Source organism: Coregonus lavaretus, assembly GCF_964263955.1.
Source record: "Coregonus lavaretus genome assembly, contig: HAP1_SCAFFOLD_575, whole genome shotgun sequence".
NCBI lineage: Eukaryota > Metazoa > Chordata > Actinopteri > Salmoniformes > Salmonidae > Coregonus > Coregonus lavaretus.
The window spans coordinates 187,611-210,145 of record NW_028156223.1 but is presented as its reverse complement, the minus strand read 5'-3'; the positions used below and the strand labels follow the sequence as shown (position 1 = coordinate 210,145).

The 22,535-nt window shown below is 44.1% G+C and overlaps 2 protein-coding genes across 4 annotated transcripts in view; both read right to left on the bottom strand.

The window, feature by feature from the left end:
- Positions 1-350: 350 nt before the first annotated feature.
- LOC311126597 (TLE family member 5-like) lies at positions 351-11,686 on the bottom strand. 2 transcript variants are annotated; one of them, XM_084200589.1, is made up of 8 exons: positions 10,920-11,686; positions 9,150-9,247; positions 8,926-8,989; positions 8,729-8,773; positions 8,043-8,105; positions 7,356-7,430; positions 6,913-7,086; positions 351-3,750 (listed from the first exon to the last, which is right to left on the bottom strand). In XM_084200589.1, the coding sequence occupies exons 1-8, from the start codon at positions 10,944-10,946 to the stop codon at positions 3,664-3,666; spliced, it is 633 nt and encodes a 210-aa protein (XP_084056715.1). In that variant the 5' UTR covers positions 10,947-11,686; the 3' UTR covers positions 351-3,663. The 2 variants fall into 2 exon arrangements, with proteins under 2 accessions (XP_084056715.1, XP_084056716.1); XM_084200590.1 differs by having other exon boundaries at positions 6,913-7,083; positions 10,920-11,685.
- A 555-nt stretch (positions 11,687-12,241) lies between these two features.
- LOC311126596 (guanine nucleotide-binding protein subunit alpha-11-like) overlaps positions 12,242-22,535 on the bottom strand; it is a 28,158-nt gene continuing 17,864 nt past the window's right edge. Inside the window, exons 4-8 of one of the 2 annotated variants that reach the window (XM_084200588.1) lie at positions 22,012-22,140; positions 21,325-21,453; positions 18,496-18,625; positions 17,761-17,914; positions 12,242-17,657 (exon numbers count right to left, since the gene is read on the bottom strand). In XM_084200588.1, the coding sequence (XP_084056714.1) occupies positions 17,467-17,657; positions 17,761-17,914; positions 18,496-18,625; positions 21,325-21,453; positions 22,012-22,140 (733 nt within the window). In that variant the 3' untranslated portion in view covers positions 12,242-17,466. The remainder of the gene's footprint in view (positions 17,658-17,760; positions 17,915-18,495; positions 18,626-21,324; positions 21,454-22,011; positions 22,141-22,535) is intronic. The other variant, XM_084200587.1, reaches the window with a different exon arrangement.

The following is a 22,535-nucleotide window of genomic DNA, read 5'->3' as shown; positions in this document are numbered from 1 at the left end:
TGAATACTTATGCAACGACTATATTTGGTCATTACATTTTATCTTTTTTTTTTAACGGTTCACATTTCTCTTTGACAAAGTATTTTGTGTAGATTGTTGACAGAAAATGACAATTAAATACATTTGAATCCCACTTTGTAACAAAAAATGTGAAGAAATCCAAGGGGTCAATACTTTTGCAAGTTAATTTAAGCTTTCTTAACTCGAAAATCAACTATTATTTATAGTTGTTTATCAAGGTTACCTGGCTAACTCATTGATACTGCTTTGTAGTAGCCCCACAGGCATTCTTGTATGCAAACAGGCAAACAAATACACACACACAAATACAAAAACCACTAGAAACAGTCTCTCCGTTGAGTCATTTATTTGTAAGGCACCATAGACATTTCCTTACTGCTGAGTGCTTCTTTCAGTCATGTTGTGTAGTCAATGTTTCTGTTTGGTTGGTTTACTTTAGATTGGACTTTTCCCCGCCACGTCTTTTCTTTTAAATGAAGCTATAAGTATTGGTTTTTCCATAACACAGATGACATACATTATCGGCAAGTACACGCTTATGAAGTTTCACATACAACGACAAAATAAAGAGTTTTTAAAATTACATTTACAAAGCTCAACAAGGAGGCGACATTTCCTCAGCATTGTCAAGGGGGCAGGAGAGGGGGGGGGGGGTTATTGGATAGTACCTCTCTTTCCATAGCACATCGCATAATACACACGCTACACTGAAACGTCGTCTTCCATCACACGCATACACACTAAAAGCAGCTTTGAAACATACAAAAATGCTTAAAAAAGTATATATGTATATTGATATAGTTATATACGTATATAAATGGGCCCTTCACAACAGAAACACACAAACCATTCATGTCCGAGTTTTGCTCTAAATTCAATCAAACCTGCCATAGCAAAGTTTACAGTGTCTTGGTTTACAAACTACTGCCCGAAAACACACTTCTTATTCTGAAAACTTGAAGCATCTACCTGTAAGGGGACTCTACCTGGCAGTAGTAGTAGGTATTTCGGGTCCTGTGATTTCAATTTAACCCATCGGGGGAAATAGCTTCTGTGTAAATACTGAAATGGGGGTTTGATTGAATACAGCCCTGGGTCTGGTTTGGCATTGCTGCCACCTACTGTCCTGGAGAAGAACTACACCTTATCGCCTCAAATTAGAAAGACACAGTTATGCGTCTCCGGGTAGGTTATAGGTTAGTGCGCTACGGCTGTGCTCAACGGTTTGGCACCATGCTCGCTCACCACACATTCTAGCTCCAAGTGCTATGCTAACCAACAGAACGACATAGGCAAATGTATTCCTCTCCCTTTCCACCAATAGGATCTGATCTGAATGAGCACATGATTGAAGTGAAAGTTTAGGTCCCGTTAGATTTAGGCCCCGTCCAGGATCAACCCTTACCCCTCGGACACTTCCTCTGTCTAGGGGAAAGTGCCTAGGGGCTAGGGGTTGATTTGGGACTGGACCATAGACTTGGTCAGTTAAGAGAGTGGACAGACAGGGGCGGGAGGGAGGGAGAATACAAAAGGTGCTTCATAAAAATAAAACGTACGTTTGCACACACACACTCACTCTAGCTCCTATGACTTTTACACTTGACTGCGTCTTAATCAAGTGACCCTTTCAGAACACTGTCTATGAGATCAGTGAGCAGAGTTAGCACTAACTCTGCATCCAATCAGCAGAGACCTACAGGAGGAAGAGGAAGGTGTCCCTAGACACTGATCAAAGGTTTTGATCGTTTAAATCTGAGCCTAAGGGCAACATATACCAGGAGAAGAGGAATAGAGGTTAGGGGTTAAAGGGTTAGAGCTGAGATGGGACCAAGTCACAATTTTGCAAGTCCGAAGCAAGTCTCAAGTTTTAAGCTTAGAGTCTTGAGTCAAGTCCCAAGAAATAACGGGCAAGTCTCAAGTCAATTCCCACAGCTCAGGTCGAGTCAAGTCACAAGTCCCTAATTTTGGGTTTCGAGTCCTCAAGTCAATGGTTAAGTGTTTTATGCTAATTTCATTGCAGTGTTTTACAAACTGTCACCCCCCCACTCCCACAGTCTTTGAAACCGAATGCAGCAAGTTTTGGGACTGATCCAGATGATGCCCTGATGCAGAGGTGGCACCACAGTTCCCAGAGTGGAGGGGTAAATTGTTTTCCCTGGGGCTTGGACCTTTTCCTAATCTGGTAACCTAACCAGGTATAAAGCAGGACTTTATAGGGTATGACAGTGAATCATCAGTTGTAAAAAGGGTTTTATATGGGCAATGATGGGAGTGGGACCCAAGATTTTCTAATCAGGCCACATGTTTTTTGTTTTATTTTAAAAAGACTCCTGGCCCTAGGGAGGATGAAAACCCAGTCAAACTGCAGAATCCTTGTACTTGTTCATATGAATTATATTTAAAAACTAGACTAACAGGGGGGTTTCCTTTACACAGACAACCACTGCAATTGGACAATAGAACTCATTGGGCTGAGCTTGCTTTATGCAGGTTTGCATCGTGTAGGCCTCTGCAACTATAATTAAAAAGTAACTCACACAGTCCATTTTATCAGTAGTATTGTTTGATTAATTTCAATTAATCATTTTGGATTGAAAAAGGTCAAGGTAGCCTAGCCAGTCCATGTTTGAATATAGCCTAAACCAAATGTGATCACATTCACATTTTCTCCTAACACAAATAAATGGGCTATAAATAGGATATGTAACATTACCACTTTGTTTACCCTGGCCAGAGGGCAAGAGGGGACAGGGCACATTGGTTGTAGCCTATGCAGCTGTGGGCTACAGCTATTATCAGTAGCCTAGTTGATCAGACTGAGAAATCATCTCATTTTCTTCCTATATAGTTTAGGTGTAGGCTGCTGTAACATTTCTGTCTAGAGTTCTTGCTTGTGTTTGTCAGGAGTGATGTGTTATCACGTTTGCTAAATAAATACCGCAGGACAGTGGAGAGCGCCGCGCGCTTTGCTAGACAACGTGCTTTTGCCCGGCCTGCGAGAGCTGTGATTTCCGTGAAAATGATTGGTGAAGACAGAACAAAACGCAAAGAACCTGCAGCACTCAGATATGTAGGACAGATAGGCCTACATTGTGAGGGAGATGACAAATCGAGTCTCTCGACTCATTCAGCTCATCCAAGTTAAATCTCCAGTCATAGATGCTGAAGTCGAAGTCGAGTGGCAAGTGTTTGTTTCTTTTTGCCAAGTCAAGTCTCAAGTCATAGAATGTCCAAGTCACGTGACTCGAGTCCGCATCTCTGGGTTAAAGGTCAGGGTAGTATCTGTTGGCAATGGGTTGTCAGCGGCAATAGTGAACAGAGGAGGAAAGAAAAAGAGGAAGGAATCAAAACAGGGGAGACCTGTCCAACAGGCTTGGTGACACAAACTGATTAGATGATAAGAAAAGATTAAAAAGAAAGAAAAGAAAGCGATGGAGTGGAGTGGAGGCCCAGAGAGTTACTCTAAAGAGCTGAACCACAGGGTGACACCTACTGTACCAACACTCAACTACCTTCTCACCCACCCTCAGTCCCCTCCCCTCCCCTTAGCCCTCCCACAGTAGATCCACTCCTGGTTGTCCATCAGTCCAACTTGTCTCACCCTCACCCCTCTCTCCACTCCTCCCCATCCACACTCCTCCATCAGTCGGACTTGTCTCCGTCCTCTTCCCTCTGTTCTCTCTCTGCTGCATCTCTGGCCTTGTCTTCTTTAGCCAGCTGGGCCTGAGCCTAGTGGGGAGGAGACCAGAGAACAAAACACAAGGAGTGGAAGAGAGTCGTGAACTGTCATTTGTGTTTATTACCTGTAGAGGTGTGTGTATGTTACCGGTAGGGGTGTGTGTATGTTACCTGTAGAGGTGTGTGTATGTTACCTGTAGGGGTGTGTGTATGTTACCTGTAGAGGTGTGTGTATGTTACCTGTAGGGGTGTGTGTATGTTACCTGTAGGGGTGTGTGTATGTTACCTGTAGGGGTGTGTGTATGTTACCTGTAGAGGTGTGTGTATGTTACCTGTAGGGGTGTGTGTATGTTACCTGTAGGGGTGTGTGTATGTTACCTGTAGGGGTGTGTGTATGTTACCTGTAGAGGTGTGTGTATGTTACCTGTAGGGGTGTGTGTATGTTACCTGTAGAGGTGTGTGTATGTTACCTGTAGAGGTGTGTGTATGTTACCTGTAGGGGTGTGTGTATGTTACCTGTAGAGGTGTGTGTATGTTACCGGTAGGGGTGTGTGTATGTTACCTGTAGAGGTGTGTGTATGTTACCTGTAGGGGTGTGTGTATGTTACCTGTAGAGGTGTGTGTATGTTACCTGTAGGGGTGTGTGTATGTTACCTGTAGAGGTGTGTGTATGTTACCTGTAGGGGTGTGTGTATGTTACCTGTAGAGGTGTGTGTATGTTACCTGTAGAGGTGTGTGTATGTTACCTGTAGAGGTGTGTGTATGTTACCTGTAGGGGTGTGTGTATGTTACCTGTAGAGGTGTGTGTATGTTACCTGTAGAGGTGTGTGTATGTTACCTGTAGGGGTGTGTGTATTTTACCTGTAGGGGTGTGTGTATGTTACCTGTAGGGGTGTGTGTATTTTACCTGTAGGGGTGTGTGTATGTTACCTGTAGGGGTGTGTGTATGTTACCTGTAGGGGTGTGTGTATGTTACCTGTAGGGGTGTGTTCAGTGTGGGAGGTCAGGGCTCTACGCTGCCATTTTATACAAAGAAAACACGTGGGCCTAAATAGAAAATGTAGGCGTCCAATGAAAAGTAGTGGAGGTAGTGGTGGGATGTCTCTAGGGCTGGCACAATGACCTCATCATCATGGAACCACAAGAATTACTCATGGACAATATATTGAATTTACATTTTAATTCTTATCTCTTCTTCTGAAATATTCACCTGCCTCCTCACAGCCGATTGAAGCGCCCCGAGTATTGTTGGTCTTGATGAGATGTGCTTTTTGACGTGTTGTGTTTAACAGTGTCTTTCCACTTCACAATATTTCAACTTCATATTCATCATCTCCAGCACTATACCAACATGTGAAAATAGCGCATTTCTATGTTTGGTAGTTGAATGTACCAATTTGTAAGTCGCTCTGGATAAGAGCGTCTGCTAAATGATGTAAATGTAAATGGTAGAAAAAGAGAGAGGAAGATAAGGGTTTCCAATGACATCATCAACCAATTTACAATACTTGCTAAACATAAGCTTTGATTCACCTTCAAACTCCAACCACGGGAAAGCTTTTTCCCACTATTCGCTGTACTTGTATGCTTCCAGCTGGCAGTGGCACTGGTTAGCAGAGCAACATCGGTGCTAACGTCACTACTAGTGCTAGCTTGGTCTTCTTGTGTTGCTGGTGGCTCGACGACCATGGGCTCAGCCACATCCACGTCAACATCAGTATCACTGGCAGACTCATCGGGCTCCTGTTGTTGAGCTTGTCGCTTAAAGCTGCAATATGTAACTTTTGGGGCGACCCGACCAAAATCACATAGAAATGTGAGTTATAGATCTGACATTCTCATTGAAATCAAGTCTAAGAAGTGGTAGATCTGTTCTATGTACCCTATTTCTATGCTTCCTGTTCTTAAGTTTAGTTTTTTGCATCTTTTACTTTCGGTTTTGTACACCAGCTTCAAAACTGCTGAAAATATAATATTTCTGGTTATGGAAAATATTTCACAGTGGTTTAGATTGTACAATGACTATCTACACTATACTTGCTTGTTCTGTCACAAACTGAAATGAGGCAAACAATTAAAATGTTTGCAACCAGGTGGAGCGATTTCTGCATAGTGCAGCTTTAAAATAAATGGTGATCCTCTTCATCCTTCTCCTGAAAGAAGCCAATGCAGATCCTCTCATGGTAGCTATTCAAAGCCTTGCGTTTCCAGCCTACTGACTACATTAAGCTACGATTAGCTAATTGTGCTGTGTGTTGCATTATGGTATTCGTAGTTCTTTGTGCGATTACCAACCACGAAACAAAACGACAGTATTGGTTTTGAGGGTAGAAATCGCCACTCGCACGGATACTTCATTTTTGCCGTTCGCGCACATTTATTTTTAGTCACATATGCGAGTGAAATGGTCACACTGTAGAGCCCTGGAGGAGTGTGTTGCCTGTGTGAGGTGTGTGTTACTTGTAGGTGTGTGTGTTACCCGTGTGAGGTGTGTGTTACCCGTGTGAGGTGTGTGTTACCCGTGTGAGGTGAGTGTTACCCGTGTGAGGTGAGTGTTACCCGTGTGAGGTGTGTGTTACCCGTGTGAGGTGTGTGTGTTACCCGTGTGAGGTGTGTGTGTTACCCGTGTGAGGTGTGTGTGTTACCCGTGTGAGGTGTGTGTGTTACCCGTGTGAGGTGTGTGTGTTACCCGTGTGAGGTGTGTGTGTTACCCGTGTGAGGTGCGTGTGTTACCCGTGTGAGGTGTGTGTGTTACCCGTGTGAGGTGTGTGTGTTACCCGTGTGAGGTGTGTGTGTTACCCGTGTGAGGTGTGTGTGTTACCCGTGTGAGGTGTGTGTGTTACCCGTGTGAGGTGTGTGTGTTACCCGTGTGAGGTGTGTGTGTTACCCGTGTGAGGTGTGTGTGTTACCCGTGTGAGGTGTGTGTGTTACCCGTGTGAGGTGTGTGTGTTACCCGTGTGAGGTGTGTGTGTTACCCGTGTGAGGTGTGTGTTACCCGTGTGAGGTGTGTGTGTTACCCGTGTGAGGTGTGTGTTACCCGTGTGAGGTGTGTGTGTTACCCGTGTGAGGTGTGTGTTACCCGTGTGAGGTGTGTGTGTTACCCGTGTGAGGTGTGTGTGTTACCCGTGTGAGGTGTGAGTGTTACCCGTGTGAGGTGTGTGTGTTACCCGTGTGAGGTGTGTGCGCCACCTGGGTCAGGTGTGTGTGTGTTACCTGTGCATGTGCTGCCTGTGAGTGGGAGTGCGAGGCCAGGATGGAGGACAGGGACATCAGTCCGGCGCTGGAAGTTGGAGGGAGGCTAGGAGCAGACAGACCCATGGGGAGAGGGGCCATCGTTGGGAGGCCCAAGCCCTGAAGCTGAGACAACTGGTGCACCTGGAGCTGCTGCTAAACGCACACACAGATATACATGGTTATATACATTTTAGTCATTTAGCAGACGCTCTTATCCAGAGCAACTTAGTTAGTGAGTGTATACATTTTTCATACTGGCCCCCCGTGGGAATCGAACCCACAACCCTGGCATTGCAAGCGCCATGCTCTACCAACTGAGCTACAGGAGGCCTATACACATATTCATACACACGGTTCTCACACACACGTACTGTTAACACACACGGTCAATAGACACACCGTTAACACACACACCAGCCTACCCGTATGATAGAGTTCATCTCAGGAGGAGTGACCTGCTTGGCTCTCTCTATGGCCCCTAGGACCTGCTGCTGGTGCTGCAACACACACACATCCAAACACATTTTACATTTTCATCATTTAGCAGACGCTCTTATCCAGAGCGACTTACAAGTTGGTGCATTCACCTTATGATAGCCAGTGGGACAACCACTTTACAATATATATATATATATATATATATATATATATATATATATATATATATATTATTTTTGGGGTGGGGTAAGGGGGGGTAGAAGGATTAAGTTGCCAAGTTGAGAGAAACTTGCCCCACAGTCAGAGCAGGAGTAAGGCTTCTCTCCTGTGTGTGTTCTCTGATGAAGTTTTAGCTCAGTTGATGTTGTGAAGCATTTTACACAGTCAGAGCAGGAGTAAGGCTTCTTTTTTCTTCTTCTTTTTTTAAAGTCATTTTTTAGCAGACGCTCTTACCCAGAGCGACTTACATAAAAACATTTTTATTTCATACTGGCCCCCCGTGGGAATCGAACCCACAACCCTGGCGTTGCAAACGCCATGCTTTACCAACTGAGCTACATCCCTAAACACATTTAGCTATTGTACAGAATGAAATAGATTGACATTGTACAGCATGTTGATATGAGATTATGTTATCCTAGGAAAATAGTGTAGTGAGGAGGGTGTAATACCTCTTGAGATAGGTAGGGGAGCACCTGAGCACAGATCCCGTTTAGTCTCTTCACGATCTCAGCCTGGGGAGAAGAAGAGACAGACCGACAGTCAGAATCATAGAGAGAGGATTCTAGTGCCCAAAGGCCGTTTTAGCATGGCCAGCGCCATTGAGGACTCTCACCATTATGAAGTAGTCAGCTGGGTGGGACTTCCTATGGGTTAAGGAAGGATCACATAATTCCATCCAGGTCATCAGGAGGGATCAGCCAATTAATTATACTTGTGAGGAAACGTTTCATTACTGCAGGTGGCAGTAAATCGCCAACCTTGGCTTTATACCCGTTCAAACAACACATTCTATGTGGCCGTATGCACCCTTTCAGTTTGTTAACCAACTCAGAAGTAGTAGTAAAAGAAAATGTACTACTTCAAAATGGAGATGGCCTCAATGGTGCCAATGCTCTCACAGACGCCATAATGGGAAGGATACAATGTTGCGTACTCTAACTATCTCTATGGTCAGAATACAACACTGGCTTTACCATACGACACAGTACAGGAGAGAGAGGAGGGGAAAAGAGAGAGGGAGAGATAAAGAAAGAGAGGGGGGGAGAGAGGAATGAGGGGGAGAGAGGAAGGGGAAAGAGAGAGGAGGGCTAAAACAGAGGGAGAGAATGAGTGAGGATGAGAGAAAATAATTGACCTGTTTGTGCATTTCGATGTTCAGCCCATAAGACATCTCGTAGTACTGCAAAAAGAAGATTGGGGGGTTTGTGACGTAATACTTTAACCTACTGCAGAATTCCAAATGCCCTCAATGCACATGTGTATATCTGAGAGAATTGGAGCGATAGCCAAGGTATCCTAGGTTGGCTAAAAGTAAAAGAAGAGGTCACTCACCATGATGTAATGACGCTGCATCTCTGACTTCTCACTAGCTAGCTTGTCACACTCCATCTTCAAGCTGATTCGATAGGAGACAACATTTGGTTAGGGACATGTCTGTGTTTGTGTGTGTATATGAGTGTGTGCATGTTGGAATCTGAGTGCATACAGTGTAAGTGACGTGAGTGTTTGTGGGTATGTGTAGGTGGGTATTTTGAGCGTGTGTGTTTCAGTGTTACCTATGGTATTGTGCTTGTAGGAACTGAAACTCGTCCTTGATGCGGTCGCAGGAGTCGGAGGTGGTGAACTTGAGAGGCTGGGAGGACTGGGAGGAAGCCTGGGGGACAACACAACAATAACAAATGCAAAAGTCAGAATCCCCAAGACAACAACAACAAACAGTCAGACAATCAACAGCGAGAAGCTGCGTTTCAATTCCCTACCCTTCTGTATGTGCATTTCTTCACTCCCCCTGTATGTGGGACTGTATGTTTATCAGAAGGGACGTACATCTGTGTGTGTGTGTGTGTGTGATAGAAAGGAGGCGGGCACGGTTTGTGACTGTGTGTATGAGACAGATGGGGGTGGTATTGTTTGTTTAGTAACAGAGGAATTGAGCTCTGAGATTAACCTTATAGCAGGGGTTTTTCTGGGCTTTTACAGCACAGGCTGAGAGGATGTGTGCGTCTGTGAGTATGGTCAGGGTTAGATGAGAGTTTCCAGAGGTGACCAACTGACTAGAATGACCCCAGGCTGAGTCAGAGCCATAATCCAGTGTTAATCTTCTCATCAAGGCTTTACTACTCCAGACTGGTGGAAGGAGGCCACCACCCAAATTACACCAGGGATCTACAACTACCATCCTGGAGACTTACTGGCTGTGAATGCTTTTGCTCCAGCCCCTACACAAACACACTTGGTTTAGCTAATCAAGGTCCTGATGAGGTGATTAGTAGGGCTGGAGCAAAAGCCTGCACACCCAGTACGCACACACACACAGCTCTCCAGGAGGGGCTGGACATCCCTGGAATTGAGAGAGGACAAGTTTATGCAGGGTCAAACCCTGATAGTGTGAACTAGGATCCCAGCCTAGGACGCCAAAGAGAAAGAAGAGGCACCGAAATAGGCTCAACCATAACAAATCGGGTACCTTCTACATTATTTCCCACCCACTATCACCATTAGCGTACCAGTATTAATTGAAAAACCTTTAGGCCTAAGTTATATAGCTACAAAATCCTGTATGGCTCAATTGGTAGAGCGTGGTGCTTGCATCGCCAGGGTTGTAGATGCAATTCCCTGGGCCACACATACATAAAATGTGCGTATGAATAAATTGCTTTGGATAAAAGAGTCTGCTAAATGGCACATTTTACTGTATATTACATCCACTTCTGTTGTGATCCCACATGGCATAGTTGCTGGAAGTCCTTGGGACTTTGATTTGGATCCTTGATTACATTGAAGACAAATCCTTGATTGAGGATTCAATGGATAACTTTTAATCATGGATTGTATGAATTAACTGACTTAATCCCACATGCCCTTAAGAAGTGTTAGGTTTCTACAATCTAGCGAGCTTGCTACCAGTAGCTAGCTAACGTTGGCTAGGCTACGTTTTGTTAGCACATGCCACTTTACCTAGCTAGCTGAGATATCCCTGTTCCAGTATGTCACATTACTAATGAGTTGCAAACGTTTAGTATAGTATTATAGACTAGCTAATAAAGGTAAACATCCATTTGTAAAGATCATAATGAAAACTACTGTAGCTAACGTTAGTAATCTTGGCTAGCTAGCTAAGGTAGGACCTAGCCTGGAATGTAAACAAATGCCGGGGGCGCGTGACAGACAATAGATTGAATCCATCAACACAAATGAAAACATACCACAACTATGCCCATCGTAGATATCCCCCTTTATTCTTACATTGATAACGCTGAATTGCTACTGTAACTAGCTAGAATATAGCTATCATCTAGCTAGTTATGCTAACGTTAGCTACTTACCGAGTGTCTTGATTGTGGAAACATCATGTCAATGGATTTATCGGTGTCCCTCAGCAACCAGGATAAAAAATATCTAGACCCCAATTTTGGACAACTATAGCGTATTTCCTTTCTTGCTTTTTAGACAGTTACGTTAACTAACGTTAGCTGGCTAGCTATTTATCTTAACGTTATCTAGGAAATCAGTTACCCGGTCTCGCGTCGTGATTGTTTCACCAACGTTGGCTAGCTAGCGTTGGTTTTGATTTGGTTCCTTGATAAAAAAATCAACAAATTGTACCAAAAAGGCTCAACACCAAGACGTGTAACGTTAGATAATATGGCACCGATTACTAGGAATCTTAAAATAAATCTGGCTAGGTAGATGATTAATGTTGACTAAGTCACAGGAATATCCTTTCTTGTTAGCTAACTAACTAGCTAAATCTTAGCAAAGAGAAGCGAGCCAACGCCGTAAGCGTAGCTAGCAGATTTATATATTGTCCAGTTCCTCGTAGATATTCTAGCTACTGTCAAGTGGGGCAATCGTGTGTCGAAAATCTGTTCTTGAAAAGCGTCTTCAATTCCACAATATGTTAGCAACCTAGCTAGCTACCGTTAGCTGGCTGGCTAGCTAATGTCCACACACAACAAGCCTTGGTTCACTACTATCTGTAACCAACCCTTGCGCTACAAAATGTACGAGTCATCGATGAGCGGCCGTTGCATGTGATGAGAGAATGAGGTGGCGCTCCGAAGGCCCATTTTAGATGTCAAATGTATAAAATTACAGTTTGCGGAAGTGTTGCTGCTGTCGTGTGCCCCCGGTGGAAGGTGTGCAGAACTGTCCCCTGATGATGCACGCACATACTAGCTACGTCCACAAATGTGTGATGTGGTGGTTCCCTAACACTCATAACAATAGCCTACTCATTTAATGTATAATCACCCCATTCCCATAACTTCATAATCATGATCCTCATAATGTTGACGAAATATGGCCATCACTGATTATTTATATTCTGTGGCACTCCATCTATTTCACTATCAGAAGTCACAAAATGACAACTGACAATTCTGAGATGACAGCATTTCAATAATACCAAGAGAGGATGGAAAACCTCTATATAGACCCAAGAGCCATATTGTATAGACCCTCTTTGATGGAACAATGGCCAGGTCCAGAAACAACCCCTATTGTTCCTAATCATAGGCACTTGAAGGCCTACTTATCAAATCATCTGAGAACTACACAAGTGCATAGTGGCAAGAGGAGAAGGGCTTGGGTTGTTTCTAGACATTGGCATATGCCAGACTAGTCATGAACCACACACACCATCAGCAAGTATACGAACAAATTTATTTCAATTTAAAACAGATACCTTGTCATTATGTTCTCTCTTAGAAGGCGGCGATGATCGTAATAAATCATGTTCATGTTTGAATGAGGATCAGGCAACAGTGGTTGAAACAAATGCATGAAAACACATTAAAAAAAAGAAATATGGCGAGAGTAATGCAAATCAATAATCCATAATAACCAACCGATCAATCAATAACCGATTCCACCCGTTCATCAAAGGCTCTGCATCAGCCAATACATTTTTCTGAGCCTTCACCTCCTCCCAACACTAAACAATACATGCAATTATATAATTACACAATTTCAACAACAAAAAAATCCAGCAGGTTATTTTTTAATCTTCTTCACTCTTAAATACAGAATAAAGTCAATTTTTTCATGTGTACTTCTAGTTTTTGTTAGGGGTGGCGTAGTCGAACATGCCACATGTTTAGTCTCTGGTGTGTTCTTAAAAAGGGGACCATCCGAGATTACTGTCCTCTGATGATGATGTCAGCGTTGGCACTTAAGAGAGAAAGAGCCTGGCTCAATAGAGAGTGGGGTTGGCACACAGTATAATACATCATTTACATTTGGTTTACATACAAAAGAAACAAAAACAAAAACAGCATTTTATATTTTATACACCAACTAAAACATTTAACCCTCAGGTTTCCTTAGATTAAAAAATAAATCAAGTGGTCCTAAATACAATAGTGTTCCGGTAATGTTTTTTTTATCTTACAAAAAAGATTTAAAGGAAAGAAGTCAAGCTAAGTTCTCAATATGCACCATGTCCATGTTAATCTGACCAGGTAAAACGCTGGGTCCTAGTTACAGCCTAGGAAAAACTCTGGGCCCTAATGTGCAGACACTTCAGGAGTGCCAACCAATTAACCCACAGGAAGTGGTAAATAATAGATTAGTAGTGTTTCCTATAAAAATGACTGATTGGATCACCAAGTCAGATGATTGTAGTTAGGGATGTTTTCATCCTGCATTGTTGAGGCAGTACAGGAGCCCAAGTGCTTGTCTGTTTGATGTGCGAGTTGTATTCAACACATTGTTTGTGGGCAGGTCAACACGGAATTAAATACTGAATATCATACTTGGATAACATCCTCTAATACTGGCTGCAGTGTGCAGGCTTTAGTTCCAGTACAACACTAACACACTTGGTTCAAGTAGTTGCAGTCTAAATCCAAGACCATGACCGTGGTCCTCTGTAGCTCAGCTGGTAGAGCACGGCGCTTGTAACGCCAAGGTAGTGGGTTCGATCCCCGGGACCACCCATACACAAAAATGTATGCACGCATGACTGTAAGTCGCTTTGGATAAAAGCGTCTGCTAAATGGCATATTATTATATATTATTATTCTCAATCAGTTGACTGGGGTGTTAGTGCTGGTATGGAACAAAAGCCTGCACAGGTGTGCTAGAGCTGTGTGTTGCGCAGCTCTGCTTTAACTTGGAATAGCATTTTAACACCTGGTTTAACACCCTGCCTCTACTGTAGGAGTGTCTAACGACAATGTGCAAAATCTCCTCAACAAGCACAGAACACACCCCTGGATGGTCAAACTTGCAGTATGACAGTAGAAGGAAAGTTCCCCTTAACACTGATCTAAGGTCAGTTTTTCGTTCCCCCTTAATGGTTAAAGGCCCAATGCAGACGTTTTTACCTCAATATCAAATCATTTCTGGGTAGCAATTAAGTAAGTACCTTACTGCGATTGTTTTCACTCAAAATTGTCAAAAAGAAACAAAAACAGCTTCTTAGCAAGAGCAATTTCTCAAGCAAGAATTTGGCTAGGACTGTCTGGAAGTGGTCTGAGTGGGGAGGGGAAAACTGAAAACTTGCTGTTATTGGCAGAGAGGTTTGAAACTTTTTTTAAAATTGGTTTATTAACTAATTTACCGAATGGAGATATCACCAGGCAGGCCAAAACTCCATCCCACCAAAACAGGCAGATATTTCTGGTGGTCTTTTCAAACAGCTCTTACACAAATAGCATTATAATTATTTTCACAGTATTATTCCAACCTCAGTGTGGAAATATATATAAAACAGGAAAATCCAATTTGATGCAGTCAAAGGGCCTTTAAGGTTAGCATTGAGGGAGGGTAAGCTGATCCAGGATCCCACCCCTGATGATAACACATCAAACAGTGAAGTAGGTAACTTGGGGCTTGAGAGATTCCCTCATTTGGAGCTGGAAGCTTGTGTGATCCACTGTTGATCCAGATAAATAAAAACAAAAAAATTAACCTTCTTATGGTAGTGTTGGTCATGTATCCTACCACAGTTGCATTCACACACGGTCTTTGTTGAACACAAATGATCCCCACAAACACGCATGAGTGAATGGCTTAGTTGACCGTGAACCTAAAACCAGGAGTGCACAACCCAGCGCCTCAAAGTCCGCATTCCTGCTGGTTTTAATTTCTCCCTGGCATTTACTTGATCAATGAATGTTACCAATTGGCTGGAGATTGCAAACACCTGATTTCGCATGTAGAAATTCATTTTTGGTTATTAAGCAACAGAAAAAAAACCAGCAGGACTGCAGCCCTTGAGGACAGAACGCAGCCGTGCACCCTTGTCCTCTACAGCCCATCGTTTTCTAGGATTTTTGAATTCACTCATTGAATTTCAACTCACTTCAATAATAGAAAACCGAATTGAGCCCTGTCCTATACTAGTCATCTCCCCCATCTGCCTGCCTGTCTGATGTGTGGCGATAGCCCTTAATGAGAATAATGAAGAAAAAAAGTCGCCCGTAGAAAGAGGTTCAAAAGTAGATCTGCAATGTCACTGGTTCTATCAAAGCAAAGCCTCGGACCTGGAACTAAAACAACGACGACGCAAACTGTGATTAAATTACAACGATACGAGCAAGCATAGACCGTACTGGTCTCCAATCACTGGTTATAAAAATCCACCTACGTTCATATGGTACATTTCCTATGTATGCAGTTACAGCGCTGTGCCTATTAGAAACCCCAAGAGGAGAAATACAAGTTTATCATTGAAACGAAACAAAGTGACTTAATGTGAGAAGAAACCCATAGAATTTAACATGGATATAGATAGAATGACAAAGTACATCTGGAAATGTCTTAAGAGAAAAAAAGAAAGCAGAGATTTAGTCCATACTATAGTAGACGTTTGTTTTGTTACAGCAGTTTAGACTCAAGTCTAGCCAGACCGCATTTCAACATGATAGAAACGAAAGCAGTCAAATTATCAACACCTTCAAACCTGGTTCCATAAATTATTAGATAAATAAAAACAAATCTTTATTTAGTTACTCTTTTAATATCATGTCTTTTGTCAACATATTGTGAATAACTAATCTGCTCTAGTGTTAGTAGGGAGAAGCTGCAGAGGAGTGCCGTGGATCTAGAATGTTCTAAAAGGTTCTAGAATAGAAGGCTCCTGATTGTTTAGAACCTCCGTTCTGATACCGTTCCTTTCCTCTCACTGCAGCCCTCTGTGTGTGTAGTCCTCTTATAAATCAACTGATTATCAATAATCAAAGAAATCCAGAATCACAGTATAAATACTAGTAAATTCATAGGAAAACAAAAACAGTACACTATCGAGAAAAAAAAAAGGATTTTTTTTTGTTTTGCCAAAGATGGTGTACTGTACCACAGAGTGTTTTTGTACAGGAGCGTTTCTGTGTACATGTATTTACAAACAGAAATATACACAAACAATAACTTTTTGTAGACTTCAGAGTGGCTTGTCTGTCCATCTGGGAGAGACAGGATCCTACCTCTCCTGCTCCCACCAATCAACAACCACCTCTCATCAACAAACAAAAGTGTCTATACAGTAAAAAAAGGTAAACAACGTAAAGCTTCCTGTGTGTCTGGGATAATGGATGCCACCGTGTCATTCGTGGGGATGAATTGCCCAGAATCTCCAGAGCACATCTGATTGGGTCACTGGGCGACTTAATGCGTGATGTCATTTTTCACAGACTGATGTACCGTACGCTGATGACATCATCCATACATGACTCCCTCCCCCTCAGCAACTGTCCAATCAGACCATAGTAGCGAGTATCGGATGTTCAGTAATCTTAACATAGCGTGTATCAAACAGAACGTGGTACTGTGGATGTCAAACGGAAGGTTTCGGTCTATCAGTCAGTAAACCAGTGAAGGAGGGAAGCGATGTGATCAAACCTAAACATGAACAACCACAGCCGTCTGTAAAGGATAAAATTAGAGTCCGTTTCTGGTTACCATCTTGTTTTTGTGATATTTTGTCTATTTTGCAAATGTTTTAAATACGAGATTTAGTGATTTTGTTTTGTTAACCGCTTCTAAAACTTTCAAACGACTTATTAGCAACGAGTTACTATTATTAAAAACGGTTTGTAAAAAAGCTCAGCGATACACAGATTTCATAGATTTGCTTTTCCCTCTCTCTCTGGTGCTTTCAGTCTTAGTGTATTTTGTCTACATACGTAATTACTTTATAACATATATATTTAATTATATATTTTTTTTGCGTTTGCAACGCTCACTCGGAGTATACATTCATCGATGCGAGGTGGAAACAGGATCCTTGGTCTGCCCCCTCACTTCTGTGTGTGACATCACTTCCTGCTCAGGTCCTGGTGGCTTCCTTTGTTACCTCATTGTCTCCATCCCCCTCCCAGTCTTTAGCCCCTCCCTCATAGAGTGTAAAACGTCACCCCCTCAGGTGGTTTTTGCCTTGCGGTTGGTTCACTCCTTCCACCAATCAGAGGACGTGATCTCAGGCCAGTTGACTGAGGGTTCAAGGGTTAAAGACCCACAGTTCACTGACCGCACTGGTCCTCTTCCTCACCTTCTCACACACACACACAGGCGCAGACGCACACACAGACACACACACACATCCCATTGTTCCCTCCCGTAGTCACTGTATACTGCATGGCGTGTGTGTGTGTGTGGTGTGGAGAAGAGGAGACTGATAAGATGCTGAGAACGAGGGAGAGGACAGGCTTATGGCAAAAGGGTAGAAAGAGGGAAGGAATGAGAGAGCGAATGGGAGGAGAGATATAGGAAGAGAGGGGTCTTAAATCTCTGGAGTGAAAAGCAGGAGGGGGAAAGATCAACTAGACGTGTAGGTATGTGTAAGCTTCATAGGTATCCGTGTGTGTGTGTGTGTGTGTGTGTGTAGGCTAAGCTGTGCAACTGGGAGGAGTGTGTGCGTGCAAGAGTCTCTCAGACCAGGTTGTATTCTTTGAGGTTGAGCTGCAGGATGGTGTCTTTGACGGCAGCGAAGACGAAGCGGATGTTCTCGGTGTCCGTGGCGCAGGTGAAGTGGGAGTAGATGATCTTATCGCTATCCGGGTTCAGGTCCACAAACATCTTCAGGATAAACTCCCGGCCTGCCTGGGCATCTCGCTGGGGACCTGGGGCCGGCACACACACACAGTCAATACCGCATCACGGTAGTCAGAAACCATCAGACACACGGTGTATCCCTAAGGTAACTGTAGACACACACGCACTCACCATCAAACTCAGGGAAGTAGTCGACCAGGTGGGAGTATGCAATCTTCTCCTCCAGCAGATCCTTCTTGTTGAGGAACAGGATGACTGAAGAGTTCTGGAACCAGGGGTAGGTGATGATGGTCCTAAACAACGCCTTACTCTCCTCCATACGGTTCTGACAGAGGGACAGAGGACAGTTAGTAAGGGTGTTTGATGCGTGTACAGTGAGTATGTCGTTATGCGTGTGTAACAGTGTTGCTTCCGTCCCTCTCCTCGCCTCTACCTGGGCTTGAACCAGGGACCCTCTGCACACATCGACAACAGTCACCCTCAAAGCACCGTTACCCGTCACTCCACAAAAGCCGCGGCCCTTGCAGAGCAAGGGAAACAACTACTTCAAGGTCTCAGAGCGAGTGACGTCACCGATTGAAACGCTACTAGTGCGCACCGCTAACTAGCTAGCCATTTCACACCGGTTACACGTGCGGGCAAGTGTGTGGTATCAGTGACATAACCACATATCTAGGATCAGATTACCTTACCCCAACTCCAAACATGAACCATTAGGGGGATAAAGGCATATCAGATCCTGGATCAGTGGATGAGTCAAATTCTACCTAGTCCACCAGTGTTTCACTATGGGAAACAGGGAGGGCAAAAAGGTGAACAACCATCTCTCCCACCTTTCCCTTGTGTGTGTGTGTGTGTGTGTGTGTGTGTGTGTAAAGATGTGCATGCATGCATGTGTGTACACACCTCGTTGTCAGACTCCACCAGGACTTGGTCGTACTCGCTGAGGGCCACCAGGAACATGATGGAAGTGACGTTCTCAAAACAGTGGATCCACTTCCTCCTCTCTGACCTTTGACCCCCTACATCCACCATCCTGGAGCACGGATGGAGGGAGGAGAGGTGCCAGGACACGGAGGACAAGAGAGATGTTAAACAGTGTTGTTGTGTTTGGAGAACAACTAATAAGGCTGTCTAAAAACGCTAAAATGGCTTCCTGAATCCATCAATGCAGAAGGGTTGGTGCCAATCAGTCCTCATTGATTTTCTATGTCTGTGATTTAACGGCACTTACAGTTATGTATGGATGGATTTAACAGCTACATGAAGACTTAGCCCAAAACCCCACACATCCAGAGGATGGTGGCAAACTTGGTTTGAGATGGTTCAAAGTGAACTTGAGATTTAGAATCCTAATGGGCGCCATTTTGGCACCTAACGTTCCAAGACAATCCCATTCCACTGAGAATCTAAACGAGAACGTTTGGTGGCAACATGGAGGATAGTTTGTTTGCTGAACTCTGCCTCATCTATGGCCCTGAGAGGTCACAGTTAGAAGGCGAGCCTACGGTGGAAAACACACACATATAGAACATAAACGGACATATGTAATATACAGTGTGGAAACAAACGTAGGTAACACTTTACTTCTTGAAGATCTGCCTTTAAAACTGCTTATTATCATCACATCATTTAGTTGATGTAGGCCTAGGTTATAGGCAGTTTATAACCTTTTGTATCAATAAAGTGTTACCCAGTGATTGTATCATCAGTAAAGAGTGAGCTGTGCCCATCACCATTCTCAAGTTGTCCCTAACCTCAGATCTAGGATCAGATAACCTTACCCCAATTCCAAACATTAACCATAAGGGGGATGAAGGCATATCAGATCCTGGATCAGTGGATGGAGGCAAATTCTACTAGTCCACCCCGTGGTTCACTACGGCAAGATGGGAGGGCAAAAAAAAGCTAATCAGCTCTCCCACCGTTCCCTAGTGTGTGTGTCTGTGTCCCTGAAGCATCAGCCAAGCGCAATCGTGCAAACCTGGTGGAGGTTGAGGCGAGACAAAAAGAGCAGAACAGGAGAGGAGGTAGAGAGAGGACTAGGAACAGAGAGAGAGGAGGTAGAGAGAGGACTAGGAACAGAGAGAGGGGAGGTAGAGAGAGGACTAGGAACAGAGAGAGAGGAGGTAGAGAGAGGACTAGGAACAGAGAGAGAGGAGGTAGAGAGAGGACTAGGAACAGAGAGAGAGGAGGTAGAGAGAGGACTAGGAACAGAGAGAGAGAGGAGGTAGAGAGAGGACTAGGAACAGAGAGAGAGGAGGTAGAGAGAGGACTAGGAACAGAGAGAGAGGAGGTAGAGAGAGGACTAGGAACAGAGAGAGAGGAGGTAGAGAGAGGACTAGGAACAGAGAAAGAAGAGCAGATGAGGACTGAGGAAAGGAGGAGAATGAAAAAAAGGAAGAAGAAGATGGAGGGGGAGGGATACAGAAGGCACCTCTGATGGCGGGATTCCTTTGCTGGGTGAACGACAGGAGTGTGTCCTCCGAGTAGTTCTGACTGGAGCGTGAGTGTGTGTGAGTGAGTGTGCATGTCAAGGTTTCTTCCTTCCGGTTTTTCTTTGCCACTGTCGTCCTAGGTTATCTTTTAGGTTTTGTTAAGCATTCTTCTGTGTTAAATGATTCAAGTAGAAGTAAAGTTAAGTAATGCAATTAGTCTGTCTGATAAAGTTACATGATGTACCAGGAACTGATTCAGACCAGGTGAGACTTGTTCTAAGTCAGTGATATTAATCAATGATTTAACAACTAGAAGGCAACCAGCAACACTGTGGTCTTCGAGACCTAGATTTGCATAGTCCTGTCTTTGAATTAAACAGATTGTCTTTTTAAAAAACATTTCATTTATAGAAGTGAATGGATGTGATTTAATTTGAGGTGAAACGCCCTCCTGCTGTAAGCATGGGGTACTGCAGTCTACAGAGACCAAGAGCCAATCAGAGCCCTGCAGGACCCCAGGCCCCAAAATAACTTCACCGGGAGAGAGAGAGGACGACCTCCTTTCCTCTGCCAGGATGAACAGAGAGGAGGAGAGGAGAAAGAGAGGGTGACCCATTTTAAAAAGACGGGCGCCAGAATGTAGGACTTTGGACTCACGAGGATGTGTGTGAGTGTATGAGTAGAGAGAGTAGGAGAGATCGGGCCGTAATGGTGGAGATCAAGCCTATAACACATTACAGCTCTGTCCACTGCTGAGTTCAATGATAGTTATGGAACAACCAGAACGTATGACATGCGAGATGTACACACACATCAGTACGCCCTATCCAAATACTGATAAATAAATGCATCCTTCCTTGAAGTAACCACTAATCAATGACATGACTGGATCGTTGAAAGCTTAAAGTGGGACCCTACATTTCACCTATGCTCTCATGCCAAAGCTGTGATTACTTTGAGAAAAGGAGGATGCATTTTAAGACGTATTAGAGCATGGCCATGGGATGATTCACTGGTTAACATGACTTCACAAGGGCACTGATGCTGATGCTAGCATTCCCTTCCTGAATTATGCATTTGCTAGGCTAATGTTAGCACGTTAGCCTCTTCTACTTCAATAGGATGCTTTTTCTAGGCTAACGTTAGCGGCTCCACCTGACTGATGCTTTTGCTAGGCTAATGTTAGCACGTTAGCATTGTCTACCTAAAAATGATGCATTTGCTAGGCTAATGTTAGCTACTCCACCTGACTATGATGCATTTGCTAGGCTAATGATAGCACGCTAGCATTGTCTACCTGAAAATGATGCTTGACAAGTCGAAGGGGTACTCTATGATGCCGGTGGTGGGGATTCGCACCCTCAGAACATCTTGCTGGGTGGGCAGATAGTTGTTGTCTGAGATACGGTCCAGATCAGTTAGATAGCTACACACCGAGGGAGAAAGAGAGAGAGAGACAGAAAGAGACAGACAGACAGTCATATAAAGCACGGTAGACAGTAAGCATTACCGCCACACACCCCTACCAATCCAGAGAAGGTGGATCAGTCCAGTGAGGAAGGCTTAGGAGACCGTACCAAGTCTAGGAGAACAGTGGTGTTGGTCCGTATTAGGCTTCCACCACCACCCCGAGCGCCATACACAGACCCACCCATCCACCAAAGCAACTGAGACCAGCCGTTTCAGGTCTTTACCTTCACAATAAAAAGACCTTGAGGCTTTAGTTTAGTTGTTGCCATTTTTGCATCAAGCCAACAAGCCATTTTGATGCTATTTCGCATAATTTCTAGTTTGGGGGTCTGCAACAGTTTCATAACAGTTGGGTTGTCCTGAATGGGCCCAGTCTCAGAGAGGTGCTATGTGGGGACCTGGGTGTGTGTGTGTGTGTGTCAGTGTGTTGCAGGACAGTGACATAGTGAAGACGTTGGTGGCAGCAGCAGTGGCAGAGAAGGAGCAGTCCCTCGCCGCAGTACCGTGACGGTACCTGAAGATGCAGTTCTCCAGGTCAAACGGGTACTCTATGATTCCTGTAGTGGGGACCCGGACACGAAGCACATCCTGCTGAGTAGGAACATATCCCCCCGCCGTGACACGGTCTATATCACTAAGGTAACTGTAGACACACACAGACACACACTGTCTATCACTAAAGTAACTTGACAGTAGCACACACACACACACACACACACACACACACACACACACACACACGCAGACGCACACTCACACTCGCACACGCATCAAGGGAAGAAGAGACTGATTAGCTGTAATACACCAGGGTCTTTGCCAGGGGGCAGCGCTGGGAGAGACTCTTCAGCCCTGGTCCTGGAGATGCCCTGAGTGTGCAGGCGTTCATTCCAGCCTAGTCCAGCTCAAACACACCCAATTCAGCTTATCAAGGTCCTGACGTCCGATTAGCTGGTTGTCAGCAGAGATGGTGTCCTCTCATAACATTAACAGGCAATCAATCAGGAATCAGAGATCAACATTACACTCACACAATTCACT

Coding starts and splice junctions, on each gene's coding strand:
- LOC311126597 (XM_084200589.1), bottom strand. CDS start 10,946: ATGATGTTTCCACAATCAAGACACTCG. Junction 8,990..9,149: donor CTACAAGCACAATACCATAG/GTAACACTGAAA, acceptor CTATCGAATCAG/CTTGAAGATGGAGTGTGACA. Junction 7,087..7,355: donor AGATGAACTCTATCATACGG/GTAGGCTGGTGT, acceptor GTGTGCGTTTAG/CAGCAGCTCCAGGTGCACCA.